At 43.3% G+C, this 15,059-nt stretch overlaps 2 protein-coding genes across 15 annotated transcripts in view; one reads left to right on the top strand and one right to left on the bottom strand.

Annotated features, from left to right (window-relative positions):
• SS18 (SS18 subunit of BAF chromatin remodeling complex) overlaps positions 1-15,059 on the bottom strand; it is a 143,935-nt gene that overhangs the window by 71,034 nt on the left and 57,842 nt on the right. For 6 of the 14 annotated variants that reach the window (XM_060405389.1, XM_060405392.1, XM_060405390.1 and 3 more), the window contains exon 1: positions 881-989. Coding sequence is in view for 3 of the 14 variants with exons in the window: in XM_015103616.4 (XP_014959102.2) it covers positions 881-949 (69 nt within the window). In the remaining 11 variants the exon portion in view is untranslated. Of the gene's footprint in view, positions 1-880; positions 990-1,145; positions 1,283-1,389; positions 1,696-3,613; positions 3,653-15,059 lie in introns of those variants that run through there. The other 8 variants (XM_060405387.1, XM_060405388.1, XM_060405393.1 and 5 more) reach the window with 2 other exon arrangements.
• Positions 470-15,059, top strand: part of PSMA8 (proteasome 20S subunit alpha 8) — a 40,869-nt gene continuing 26,279 nt past the window's right edge. The window contains exon 1 of the mRNA XM_042239528.2: positions 470-971. Within this exon, the coding sequence (XP_042095462.1) occupies positions 948-971 (24 nt within the window). The 5' untranslated portion in view covers positions 470-947. The remainder of the gene's footprint in view (positions 972-15,059) is intronic.

The following is a 15,059-nucleotide window of genomic DNA, read 5'->3' as shown; positions in this document are numbered from 1 at the left end:
CTGCAGTGCTCAAAGGCAACAAGGGGCAGAAAACAATAAAGAAACCTTTGTGTCCCCAACTAGCAAGTAACCGCGGCCACAGCGCAGCTCCCCGCGTGTGTATCACGTCTTCTGAAACTGATCACGAGGCTCAGACTGTATCCATCACTCGACCCTAAGCTCCCTGAAGGCAGGCAGGGACCATGCTCACCACCGCAGCCTCGGCGCCTACGCTTGGCGCTGCAGCTGTAAATCGGTCGGGGGTGGATCCGGAGGGGAGAAGCGCCTCCGAGAGAACCCCGAAGTCTAGAGGGTGCTCCCTCGTCCGCCTCGGAGCCTCGGCCGAGGTTTCCCGCAGCATTCCCCAAGTTCTGCTGAGAGCTCCCCAACTCGGCTGGAGTTTGCAGCCGAGCACCGAGAGCAAGCAGCGCTCCTACTTCTCCTAGGCCCACCCCGGGGACCGCGGTGGGGTCGACCCGGAGCGGCCGCCGCACCGCGCGGGGCGGGGCGACGCCAAAGTAACTCCGGAGCGACGCGCGGATCGCGGGGGGCGCGGGCCTCGGAAAACAGCCCTGCCCCGCGCGGCCGCCGCCGCCGGGCGCACGCGCCCCGCCGTGCGAACGCCGCCCCATCCCCAGAGAAATCGGGCGGCGGTTACTAGGGCTTTTGTGCCCGTAGGAAGGAGCCCGAGGGGGCGCGCAAGACTCCGCGAGGGGAGCAGTTCGCCCCCTCCGCCACCCACTCGGGCGCAGCCCCGCGGCTCAGGTTCCCACACCCGCCCGCCAGCCCAGCAGGCCCGCCTCCGCCCCCGGCGCGGCCGACAAGCCCGGCCCGAGCCCAACCCCCGGGTTCCTCCTCAACGCGGTCCGGGCCTGGCATCCCCGACGCCGCGCGGCTTCACCTTCTGAATCGCGGCGGGAGTGATCTCCCCCTTGCCGCGCTGCCTCGGGGCCGCGAACGCCACGGACATGTTGCCGCCGTCACCACTACGGGTAAGTCCCGAGCGCTCCGGGTGAACGGCAAACTGGGGGAGAGACGCCGGCCTCTCGGGCCGAACCACGTCGGGCTCGCGGGGAGGGGGGATGCTCCGGCGCCCGACGGGCAGCCGGCCTGCCCCGCCTGCGGGAGGAGCTCTGGCCCGAATTAGTCCGGTTTCTGCGCAGTACCTGGGAGCCGCGGTCCCCGCAGAACGTCCCTGTTCTCGGTCGCCCTCCGGTTCCTCCGCCTGTCCTTCCCCGCCACCCCCGGCCCTCTGCGCTCGTGGTAGGGCCGCGCCCCAGCCCTCCCTCCGCTTCAGCGATTCAGGAAATGGTCCCGCCGCCCGCGGGAGAGGGAGCGGCTAGGGCAGCCCCTGTCACAGGAAATGCGAGCGCTCGAGCCGGCCCGCCCCCTTCGCGCGGGGCCACTTGCCTCCCTCTCCGCGCGCCCGGGTGTCCCTCGGCGGCGTTTCGGCTCTCCGCTCTAGAGCTCGAGCAGTTTTGCCAACTTCATCTTCAGCCCCTCCTGGGTAGAAGTGGCCGCCCCGAGCTGTGCGGGTATCCGGAGAGGGGAGGAGGAAGGTCAGGAACGGGGAGTTTCGTGCGCACCCGTGGAGCATCTGCTGAGACCGGGCAGGGGTGGCCGGACTAGGGAAGCGCCGATTCGCTGGTTTGAATGGCTCGGCTACGCCCCGAAGTGCGCACCTCCGAGTCCACGGTCTCGTGCGCGCACACAGCCCTGCCGAACAATTAGAAAGTAAGCGCGACCCAAAATCGGGAAACGAAGGCTATGTCCTGTACTTCATGGGCAGTCGGCCAGCTTGGCTGCAGCGGCCAGAGTTCGCCTCTTAGGATAAACCCTTGAGGGAAATGTGGGTCAGTTTCATCTGACTTGCATCTTTGGAATTAGGTTTTGAAATAGGGCACCCTCGCGCTTTTCTTTTGCAATTATGTATTTAGTGGCTTGCTTGTACATGAGGCCCAAGCTAATCAGTGTGAGGGAAAAAGCCAAAAGTTTCCAAATTGTGGAAGGGACATGGGCAAAGGTCCGTAATATGTTGGTGCAGGGTTTGTTAATACACAGTAAAGTTAAACTTTCATGTAACAAGAAGGAAAAGTTTATATAAAAATGTCACCCAACATTAATGAGGCTCAGAAATCAATCCCTTGGTTTATATATAAAATAAACCGGAAAAAAAAAAGAAAATTTCCTTATTTGAAAATATGTCTCAAGTAAATGCTCTTCACAAAAAGGTCATGAGTTTCATTCATTCAGCAAATTTGGGTTCTTTTTATGTGCTAGCCTTTATTGTAGGCACCTGGGATACAGCTGTGAACAAAATGGACCCAGTACCTGTTCTCAAGGAACTTAAACTCTGATAGGGTTCAGAGACCAGAAACAAGTAAATAGGAAGGCAAGCAAACTGGGAGACTGACAGAGGCACTCAGGTGGTTGTGATGGGAAGTCCCCTTGGTTATATTTAACCTGAGACCTACAGGATAAAGAGACTCAAGACATCCTCAGAATAAAAGTAAGATGATTTGTACTTCTGCAAATAGTAGTTTCTTACAGGAATTGTCTTTCACTACCCTTAGCATTGACAAGTAAACTTGGACATAATGCAAACACATCAATTTGGAAAACCTATTGATTTCAGAACAGAAGCTAAGTCTTGTCCAAAAGCCTGGCTTCCATGGTGGTGTGTTGATGTTTACACAAATGTGCTTTAGTAGTTGAGAATATCTCAGTAGGAGAAATGAAACTCTTACTGCTCCACTTCCATCTGCTAGGGAGATAGCATGGAAACTGTAAAAGAAGGACGTGAACCAGTAGCAACACTGAATTCCTATAGCCGGGCAGGGGGGAGAGTGCCAAGGTAGTAACCAGAGACAGGTAGTTCTTTTGTCTAAATTACAGCTTCCCAACAGTAGGTAAGGGAAGAGGTAACAGCTCTGCTCAAGTTGTTTATTCCTTCAAAGTAGCAGGGCAGGGCCTAGGGCACTCACTACCTCTAGACATGGATAAGCACAGTTTTCTCTGATACCAAGGGCTTCCCAGGTGGTGCAGTGGAAAAGAATCTGCCTGCCAATGCAAGAGACACCAGAGGCATGGGTTCAATCCCTGGGTTAAGAAGATCTCCTGGAGTAGGAAATGGCTACCCACTCCAGTATTCTTACCTGCAAAATTCCACTCCAGTACTTTTACCTGCAAAATTCCATGGACAGAGGAGCCTGGTGGCCTGTTGTCCCAGGGGTTGCAAACTTGGACGCCACTGAGAATACATGCATATATGCCAAAAAGATACCAGTATTTTCTGTGTGTCCATCCCATGAAATCAAAGGGCAAGCACTGGTATAATGGTTCATCCAAAGATACAAATGATCTCCCTGAAGAATTCACTTTTTTAAAGGGGCCCTATCTTACACCCGGGCTTCCCAGGTGGTACTAGTGGTAAAGAATCTGCCAGGGGATGCAAGTTAGTCGTAAGAAACGCCGGTTCTATCCCTGTGTTGGGAAGATCCCCTGGAGAAGGAAATGACAACCCACTCCAGTATTATTGCCTGGGAAATCCCATGGACAGAGGAGCAAGGCTACAGTCCACAGGGTCGCAAGAGTGGGACACAACTTAGCAAACAGATACTAACAACAGTCTTACCTTTAAGCTTTCATTATAAATCCAATCAATCAGCTTGACCTAGACAAGGAGAAAATTCAGCAAGTGGTAAGGAAGACTGTAGCCTGGAGGAACTCTGGAAATTTTGGGGTCTTTGTACCTATAAGATCCCTGAGTTAGGGAAAAGATAGAAGCATCTAGTCTCATTTCACCATTAGTTAAGAGAGAGGAATCCCAAGGTAACTACAGAGTAATAGCAGGACTGGAAGGAAAAAGAATAAAGGGTCCCCAGAATTTAGATAAGGAGAAAACAGAATAAATATGGGTAGTTGGCCCAAGTTTGAGAAATGACTTGGAACTTAAAAATGAGCTACGCAGGCAGCCGTCTCCCCGACTAGAAAACTCCGTCCCATTATTTAAACTGCTCTTGGATTGAGACATCTGAAAAAGGAATCCAGTCCCGTTACAAAGAGGTGAAAGGTTTTTGCGAATATACAGTAGCTTGGAATAAGTAAAATTATCCACATGAACAATTGGTCCTGATTATTCACACTAATGAATGTAGATACACTTTTCAAAAATAGTAATGAAGAAATGCATTGATTTTCAAATATGCTTAAATTCTCTATTTGTTTAACATGAATTTGTATTCCTTAAATGTATTTAATTGACTGAATCAAGTGCTATAGGAATATGTTCAATGTTTAATAAAACTATAAAATCATGGCATTAAAATTATCTTAATCCACACAAAATACATCATGAATTTTCAGATAATTGAGATAACTTTACCTTCATACAAGTATTTCTTTAGTACTTACTGTTTTATAATTAGTAGACTCTGTACTACCAAATTAGCTGGTATTTTACGCCCCTGTGCTGCCATCAATTCATATAATACATTGGGAACACACAGACCAAGCCTGTCTGCTTATAATTGGGCTCAGAGCAAAACCCCTCAGGTAATATCTTTCAAAATATTTCTGTTCGCTGTCACCATGGCATTTGATGAGTCATTTTGAGTTGTGGCTTCTACAGATTTCAAGACTATAAGGAGAACAGCAGACATCTATATATAAAATCATTATTCTAGGCAAGAACAAATCAGCTTTCCCAATCCTTCATAAAAGACTTTATTTTCAATACTCCAGAAGATTTAATTCAAAGTAGACTATAACTTAACCTCTCTGGCACATTTCCATTTCTTCTAATACTATCAAATATTGAATGAATTAAGGAGGAGCTGAATCAATTATATTTGGGGGTTTAATGTTATTAGAAAGCATTGCTTCAAAAAACTAGTTTCTCTGTGGAACTATAACTAACTCACTGTGATGAATGCACAAGTTTGGAGGTCCCAGTTCTTCCACCTATGCCATGATACTAGAAAGGACACTCTTTATCTCATTCACTTTTTGCCACCCTATCTAAAAGACTATGAGGAATAATAAGATGTTTAATTATTTAGTTAGTATTTATTATGCACAGCCACTGTGCTGAGTGATTCTTTAAGATGTCATCAATCTTAACTGGTAAAATATGCAAAAAAATGTGATACTGTAATTACTAAACAAGGATAAGATTTGTACTTAATAATCTAATAAGTAGAGAAATACATACTTCAAGACTAGAAATGGTCCAAAATACTTGACAGTGCAGCCTACTCTTAAAATATTTTATAACTTAGAGATCATATTTTTTTCCTGTTGAACATGTTTCCTGACCTTGAAAATGATGTGCAGTTACTTTACCTTTAGTAAAAGAATATAATAACTGCCCTTGAACTACTTCACAATATTTATAGAGAGAATGATGACATCCTAATTTCCCTATGAATTGTTAACTAAGTTCCTTATGAATGGATGCGATAGGCACTGTAATTTCATCCTCACAAAGATGACTACTTCCCAATCTGTGAATATGATAACTTACATGAAAACATGGTATTAAGGTTCCAGTTGGAATTGAGGTAGTTAGTTAATCAGTTGAGCTTAAAATACAAAGATGAACCTGGATTATTTGGGTGAAAGTTAAAGTCGCTCCGTCTGTCCAACTCTTTGCAACCTCATGGACTATACAGTAAATGGAATTCTCCAGGCCAGAATACTGGAGTGGGTAGGCTTTCCCTTCCCCAGGGGATCTCAACCCAGGAATCGAACCCAGACCTGCACTGCAAGCAGATTCTTTACCAGCTGAGCCACCAGGGACGCCCTTATTTGAGTGAGCCCACTGTAATCACAAATATCCCCAAATGGAGAACAGTGAGGTTGAAAAGTCATAATCAGAGAGATGGCAACTTGAGGAAGACTTTTCATTGCTGGCTTTGAAGAGAGAAGTGGCTCATGAGCCAAGGAATGTGGGTGGCCTCCAGATGCTGAAAAGGCAAGGAAGGAGATTCTCGCCAAGAGCTTCCAGAAGAAATAAAACCATACAAACAATTATAGCCCACTGAGGCCCATTTTGTATATCTGACTTCTAAAACTGTAAAGTAATAAATGAGTGTTGTTTTAAGCTATTAAGTTGGGCATAATTTGTTCATGCACCTATAGGAAATTTCCCTATCTAACATTTATAGTTGAATTATGCAATGTGCACTAAAATATGGATGTTATTCAATATGTTACAAACTATTGTCTTACTACCGCACAATTGCACTCATCTCACACGCTAGTAAAGTAATGCTCAAAACTCTCCAAGCCACCAGGCTTCAGCAATACGTGAACTGTGAACTTCCTGATGTTCAAGCTAGTTTTAGAAAAGGCAGAGGAACCAGAGATCAAATTGCCAACATCCGCTGGATCATGGAAAAAGCAAGAGAGTTCCAGGAAAACGTCTATTTCTGCTTTATTGACTATGCCAAAGCCTTTGACTGTGTGGATCACAATAAACTGGAAAATTCTTTAAGAGATGGGAATACCAGACCACTGATCTGCCTCTTGAGAAATCTGTATGCAGGTCAGGAAGCAACAGTTGGAACTGGACATGGAACAACAGACTGGTTCCAAATAGGAAAAGGAGTACGTCAAGGCTGTATATTGTCACCCTGCTTATTTAACTTCTATGCAGAGTACATCATGAGAAATGCTGGACTGGAAGAAACACAAGCTGGAATCAAGATTGCCGGGAGAGATATCAATCACCTCAGATATGCAGATGACACCGCCCTTATGGCAGAAAGTGAAGAGGAACTAAAAAGCCTCATGATGAAAGTGAAAGAGGAGAGTGAAAAAGTTGGCTTAAAGCTCAACATTCAGAAAACAAAGATCATGGCATCTGGTCCCATCACTTCATGGGAAATAGATGGGGAAACAGTGGAAACAGTGTCAGACTTTTTTTGGAGGGGGCTCCAAAGTCACTGCAGATGGTGACTGCAGCCGTGAAATTAAAAGACGTTTACTCCTTGGAAGAAAAGTTATGACCAACCTAGATAGTATATTCAAAAGCAGAGACATTACTTTGCCAACTAAAGTCCGTCTAGTCAAGGCTATGGTTTTTCCAGTAGTCACGTATGGATGTGAGAGTTGGACTGTAAAGAAGGCTGAGCGCCGAAGAATTGATGCTTTTTGAACTGTGGTCTTGGAGAAGACTCTTGAGAGTCCCTTGGACTGCAAGGAGATCCAACCAGTCCATTCTGAAGGAGATCAACCCTGGGATTTCTTTGGAAGGAATGATGCTAAAGCTGAAACTTCAGTACTTTGGCCACCTCATCCGAAGAGCTGACTCATTGGAAAAGACTCTGATGCTGGGAGGGATTGGGGGCAGAAGGAGAAGGGGACGACAGAGGATGAGATGGCTGGATGGCATCACTGACTCGATGGATGTGAGTCTGAGTGAACTCCGGGAGATGGTGATGGACAGGGAGGCCTGGCGTGCTGCGATTCATGGGGTCGCAAAGAGTCGGACACGACTGAGCGACTGAACTGAACTGAACTGATAGACACTGTAGTTTCAGCCTTCTGGCCTCCAAAATTGTGAGAGAATAAATTTCTGTTATTTTAAGCCACCAGATTTGTGGTAATTTATTATAACAGCCATAGGGAAACTAATACAGATGCCAAGATAATTCAGTGGAGGAAAGACTGTTTTGCAACAATTCATGTTTTAAAAAATGAATTTTGACCTTTCCTCATATAGGCACAAAAATTAACTTGAAATATACTGTAGACCTAATGTAGAAAGTAAACCTATAAAATTCTGAAACAAAAAATTAGAGAAAATCTTTATGAACTTGAGTTAAATATTTCTTGCTGCTGCTGCTGCTAAGTCACATCAGTCTTGTCCGACTCTGTGCGACACCATAGATGGCAGCCCAACAGGCTCCTCTGTCCCTGGGATTCTCCAGCCAAGAATACTGGAGTGGGTTGCCATTTCCTTCTCCAATGCATGAAAGTGAAAAGTGAAAGTGAAGTCACTCAGTCGTGTCCGACTCTTAGTGACCTCATGGACCGCAGCCTACCAGGCTCCTCCATCCATGGGATTCTCCAGGCAAGAGTACTGGAGTGCGTTGCCATTGCCTCCTCCGAAATATTTCTTAGATATAACAAATATCAAGAAGCACACAAGAACGATTGCTAAAGTGGATTTCAATTAAATTTAAAAGTCTCTTCAATCCTCTTCAAAGGATTATAAGAAAGTAAAAATGCAAGCTATACTCCTGGTGAAAATATATGAAAACAGAGAACTTTTATCTAGAATATTTAAAGAACCCTTACAGCTCAGTAAAAACATAAACAACTCTTAACAAAAATGGACAAAAGATTTAAAGACACTTACAGCAATGATGTAGGAGCAGCCAATACATAATGCAGATTTACTGTGATAGTTTCTTAAAGTTTGTTGAAACTTACAGATTCTTACCAATGAATTTTTATTACTCTTGTTGTTGTTGTTCAGTCACTCAGTTGTGTCTGATGCTTATTATTGACCCCACAGACTGCAGCACACCAGGCTTCCCAGTCTTCCACCTTCTCCCAGAGCTTGCTCAAACTTATGTCCATTGAGTCTGTGATGCTCTCCATCCAACCATCTCACCCTCTGTTGTCCCTGTCTCCTCCTGCCTTCAATCTTTCTCAGCATCAGGGTCTTTTCCAATGAGTCGGTTCTTTACATCAGGTGGCCAAAGTATTGCAGCTTCAGCATCAGTCCCTCCAATGAATATTCAGGGTTGATTTCCTTTAGGATTGATTGGTTTGATCTCCTTGCAGACCACGGGACTCTCAAGGGTTCTCCAGCACCACCATTAGAAAGCATCAGTTCTGCAATCAGCCTTCTTTACTGTCCAACTCTCACATCCATACATGACTACTGGAAAAACTGTAACTTTGACTGTACAGGCCTTTGTCGGCAAAGTAATGTCTCTGCTTTTTAATACACTAAGTTGGTCATGCGTTTCTTCCAAGCAAGCATTTTTTATTTCATGGCTGCAGTCACCGTCTGCAGTGATTTTGAAGGCAAGTTTGTTATTACTCTAACTCTATTACATTAAAATCCACTGGTCTATGTAGTCTTTTATTTATACATAATTGTGTATCTTGCTTTGGCCATTGGAAAATACTGGTTCACTGAATTATGTATAAATTCCAAATGCAGTAATACATAAAAAATTAGACTTTTTTCATTGCCGCTAGTCTCATCAGTAAAAGTTTATATTTTTTGCCATTTAAGATTTTAATTTAAAAATATTTTCCATATACATTTTTCTATTCTTCTTCAATTTTTTTTCCTAAATGGGTTATTATAGAATACAGAGCAAAGTTTTAATTTATGGGGAAGTTGTCCAGTTCATGGTGATGTATGCAAGTCTTCCAAAAATTCTAATTTTTGCTTAAACACTTGAATTTTATCTTTTGAAACACACACTATCTGGTTTTGGAGGGGGGTTGTTTTGGCCTTGCAGTGGGGGTTGTAGGATCTTAGTTCTCCAACCAGGGACTGAACCTGCCCTAAGCAGTGAAAGCACAGAGCCCTAACCACGGACATGCGCACCTGCTCAGTTGCTCAGCTGTGTTTGATTCTTTGCTACCCCAGGGACTGTAGCCCACAGGCTCCACTGTCCATGGGATTTTCCAAGCAAGAATACTGGAGCAGGTTGCCATTTCCTTCCCGACTCAGGGATGAACCTGAGTCTCCTGCATCTCCTGCACTGCCAGGTGGATTCTTTATCACTGAGCCACCTGGGAAGCCTTCTAACCACAGGACCACCAGGTAATTCCCTATATGTTCTTCTTTTGAAATGACAGGTTAATGTCATTCAAGAAATCTTTGCCCAAATATCTAACTCTGAAAAACCACAGTATGTCAATCATTCTTTCAAGAACAAATGATGTTCCATAAGAAAGGGGATGGTTCAGCAAACAACTCAAATATTTTAAAAAATGCTTTTTCTCAAGCTAACATCTTAATTTGAAGGCAGAAGAGGTGTTTTATGTGTACTGCCCCTGATGTCATTCTGAATATTAAAATGACAGGTACTCAAGAGAGATTTAATAAAATTCATAATTAAGGGCTTATTCAATAACATTCTAAAATGAATTTGGCATTTCTTCCCACAGGTACTTAGTGCTAAAGGATATAATGTTTAGAAGTACAATTTTGTACTACTGCCTTGATTTATTCTAAAACTCTAGCAGTTTTATCCATTTCTTTGCACTGTCAATGTAAATATCCATACAGTGAAAGGGCAAATACATTAAAAAAATTTTTTATTGGAGTATAATTGATTTACAGTGTTGTGGGACAAACACTGTTTCAGTGTCATTACTATAGACTTGACATTGTGAATCCCTTGAAAGGTTTTTGGGTACCTTCAAGATCTCTGAACTCCAGTTTGAGAAACATTGCTTTATTCCAGTAGGACCAAGATGATTCAAAGCTTGGTATTAGTTCCTGTGAGAACAGGTCGATTTTTGTTTGACTCTTACTTCGGTTTATTCTGACAGAATAATCTTAAATTTTTACTTAACTCAATGATTAATAACAATGGTTATCATTTTTCAAGTGCTTATCTATGTTAGGTAAGGTGGTCTGGTATTCCAGGCTCTTTAAGAATTTTCCACAGTTTGTTGTGATCCACACAGTCAAAGGTTTTGGTGTGGTCAATAAAGCAGAAGTAGATTTTTTTTTTCTGGAACTCTCTTGCTTTTTGGATGATCCAACGGATGTTGGCAATTTGATCTCTGGTTCCTCTGCCTTTTCTAAAACCAGCTTGAAGTTCATGGTTCACATACTGTTGAAGCCTAGCCTAGAAGATTTTGAGCATTACTTTGCTAGCATGTGAGATGAGTGCAATTGTGAGGTAGTTTGAACATTCTTTGCATCACCCTTCTTTGGGATTGGAATGAAAACTGACCTTTTCCAGTCCTATGGCCACTGCTGAGTTTTCCAAATTTGCTGGCATATTGAGTACAGCACTTTCACAGCATCATCTTTTAGGATCTGAAATAGCTCAACTAGAATTCCATCACCTCACTAGCTTTGTTCATAGTGATGCTTCCTAAGGCCCACTTGACTTCACATTCCAGGATGTCTATCTCTAGGTGAGTGATCACACCATCATGGTTATCTGGGTCATGAAGATCTTTTTTGTATAGTTCTTCTGTGTATTCTTGCCACCTCTTCTTAATATCTTCTTCTTCTGTTAGGTCCATACCATTTCTGTCCTTTAGCAAGCCCATCTTTGCATGAAATGTTCCCTTGGTATCTCTAATTTTCTTGAAGAGATCTCTAGTCTTTCCCATTCTTTTGTTTTCCTCTGTTGCTTTGCATTGATCACCAAGGAAGGATTTCTTATCTCTCCTTGCTCTTCTTTGGAACTCTGCATTCAAATGGGTATATCTTTCCTTTTCTCCTTTGCCTTTAGTTTCTCTTCTTTTCTCAGCCATTTGTAAAGCCTCCTCAGACAACAATTTTGCCTTTTTGCATTTCTTTTTCTTGGGGATGGTCTTGATCACTGCCTCCTGTACAGTGTCACAGACCTCCATCCATAGTTCTTCAGGCATTCTATCAGATCTAAACCCTTGAATCTATTTGTCACTTCCACTGTAAGGGATTTGATTTATATCATACCTGAATGGTCTAGTGGTTTTCCAGACTTTCTTCAATTTAAGTCTGAATTCAGCAATAAGGTGTTCATTATCTGAGCCACAGTCAGCTCCTGGTCTTGTTTTTGATGACTTGTTTTTGCTAACTGTGGAAAATTCTTAAAGAGATGGGAGTATCAGACCACCTTACCTGTATCCTGAGAAATCTTTATGCGGGTCAAGAAGCAACAGTTAGAACTGGATATGGAGCAACAGACTGGTTACAAATCAGGAAAGGAGTACGTCAAGGCTGTATATTGTCACCTTGCTTATTTAACTTATATGAAAAGTACATCATACAAAATTCCAGGCTGGATGAAGCACAAGCGAGAATCAAGATTGCAGGGAGAAATATCAATAACCTCAGATATGCAGATGACACCACCCTTATGGCAGAAAGTGAAGAAGAACTAAAAAGCTTCTTGATGGAAGTGGAAGAGGAGACGGAAAACATTGGCTTAAAACTCAACATTCAGAAAATGAAGATCACAGCATCCGGAGCTATCACCTCATGACAAATACATGGGGAAACAATGGAAACAGTGACAGACTTTTATTTTCTTGGGCTCCAAAATCACTGCAGATGGTGATTGCAGCCATGAAATTAAAAGACGCTTACTCCTTGGAAGAAAAGCCAAGACCAACCTAGACAGCATATTAAAAAGCTGATACATTACTTTGCCAACAAATTCCGTCTATTCAAAGCTATGGTTTTTCCAGTAGTCATGTATGGACTATAAAGAAAGCTGAGCGCCGAAGAACTGCTGCTTTTGAACTGTGGTGTTTGAGAAGACTCTTGAAAGTCGCTTGGACTACAAGGAGATCCAACCAGCCCATCCTAAAGGAAATCGGTCCTGAATATTCACTGGAAGGACTGATGTTGAAGCTGAAACTCCAATACTCTGACCACTTGATGCCAACTCACTGACTGGTAAACACCCTGATTCTGGGAAAGATTGAAAGTGGGAGGAGAAGGTGAGGACAGAGGATGAGATAGTTGGATGGCATCACCGACTTGATGGACGTGATTTCGAGCAAGCTCTGGGAGTTGGTGATGGACAGGAAAGCCTAGTGTGCTGCATTCCTTGGAGTTGCAAGGAGTCGGACACAGCTCAGCAACTGAACTGAACTGAACTATCTGTGTTAGGCACTGCCCTACAGGCAGTAACACATTATTTCATTTTCTCTTCACAACAACCTTACAAAATAATTATTATTATCCGAGTTTTACAGATCAGAAAACTATTTTTCACCATCACTAAAAGACTATTTTAATGATGAGAAATATACTTGCCCAAAGCCACCCTGTTGGTTGCAATGTCAATGTGAATCCCTGAATGTGTCAGTTAAACCTTGTCAACATTTTAATGCTATATTTATTAAATATATGCTATAACACACTGTAACACTTTCAAAATGTCTTTCAGTCAGAGCTATGTAATTATTTTATACCAATGTCAATTTCCTGGTTCTGATATTGTGCTATCGTTAGTATGATGTAACATATTGGGCAAAGGAGATGAAGAGTACAATAGCCCACTCTCTTTTATCATTGTAACTTACTGTGAATCTATAACACTCTTAAAAGAAATTTTTTAAAAACTTACGTCAGTTCAGTTCAGTTCAGTCGCTCAGTCATGTCCGACTCTTTGCAATCCCATGAATTGCAGCACACCAGGCCTCCTTGTCCATCACCAAATCCTGGAGTTCACTCAGACTCACATCCATCAAGTCAGAGATGCCATCCAGCCATCTCATCCACAGTTGTCCCCTTCTCCTCCTGCCCCCAATCCTTCCCAGCATCAGAGTCTTTTCCAATGAGTCAACTCTCTGCATGAGGTGGCCAAAGTACTGGAGTTTCAGCTTTAGCATCATTCCTTCCAAAGAAATCCCAGGGTTGATCTCCTTCAGAATGGACTGGTTGGATCTCCTTGCAGTCCAAGGGACTCTCAAGAGTCTTCTCCAACACCACAGTTCAAAAGCATCAATTCTTCAGTGCTCAGCTTTCTTCACAGTCCAACTCTCACATCCATACATGACCACAGGAAAAACCATAGCCTTGACTAGACGTACCTTAGTTGGCAAAGTAATATCTCTGCTTTAGAATATACTATCTAGGTTGGTCATAACTTTTCTTCAAAGGAGTAAGCGTCTTTTAATTTCATGGCTGCAGTCACCATCTGCAGTGATTTTGGAGCCCCCAAAAAATAAAGTCCGACACTATTTCCACTGTTTCCCCATCTATTTGCCTTGAAGTGGTGGGAACAGATGCCATGATCTTCATTTTGTGAATGTTGAGCTTTAAGCCAACTTTTCACTCCTCTTTCACTTTCATCAAGAGGCTTTTAGTTCCTCTTCACTTTCTGCCATAAGGGTGGTGTCATCTGCATATCTGAGGTGATTGATATTTCTCCCGGCAATCTTGATTCCAGCTTGTGTTTCTTCCAGTCCAGCCTTTCTCATGATGTACTCTGCATAGAAGTTAAATAAGCAGGGTGACAATATACAGCCTTGACGTACTCTTTTTCCTATTTGGAACCAGTCTGTTGTTCCATGTCCAGTTCTAACTGCTGCTTCCTGACCTGCATACAGATTTCTCAAGAGGCAGGTCAGTGGTCTGGTATTCCCATCTCTTGAAGAATTTTCCACAGTTTATTGTGATCCACACAGTCAAAGGCGTTGGCATAGTCAATAAAGCAGAAATAGATGTTTTTCTGGAACTCTCTTGCTTTTTCCATGATCCAGGGGATGTTGGAAATTTGATCTCTGGTTCCTCTGCCTTTTCTAAAACCAGCTTGAACATCAGGAAGTTCATGGTTCACGTATTGCTGAAGCCTGGCTTGGAGAATTTTGAGCATTACTTTATTAGCGTGTGAGATGAGTGCAATTGTGCGGTAGTTTGAGCATTCTTTGGCATTGCCTTTCTTTGGAATTGGAATGAAAACTGACCTTTTCCAGTCCTGTGGCCACTGCTCAGTTTTCCAGATTTGCTGGCATATTGAGTGCAGCACTTTCATAGCATCATCTTTCAGGATTTGAAACAGTGCCACTGGAATTCCATCACTTCCACTAGCTTTGTTCGTAGTGATGCTTTCTAAGGCCCACTTGACTTCACATTCCAAGATGTCTGGCTCTAGATTAGTGATCACATCATCAGGTGTTTGCTATCACCAGTGCATTTTCTTGACAAAACTCTATTAGTCTTTGCCCTGCTTCATTCCGCATTTCAAGGCCAAATTTGCCTGTTACTCCCGGTGTTTCTTGAATTCCTACTTTTGCATTCCAGTCCCCTATAATGAAAAGGACATCTTTTTTGGGTGTTAGTTCTAAAAGGTCTTGTAGGTCTTCATAAAACCGTTCAACTTCAGCTTCTTCAGCATTACTGGTTGGGACATAGGCTTGGATAACTG

This window comes from Ovis aries, chromosome 23 (assembly GCF_016772045.2).
Source record: "Ovis aries strain OAR_USU_Benz2616 breed Rambouillet chromosome 23, ARS-UI_Ramb_v3.0, whole genome shotgun sequence".
Lineage (NCBI taxonomy): Eukaryota > Metazoa > Chordata > Mammalia > Artiodactyla > Bovidae > Ovis > Ovis aries.
This window is presented reverse-complemented; position numbering and strand designations above follow the sequence as displayed.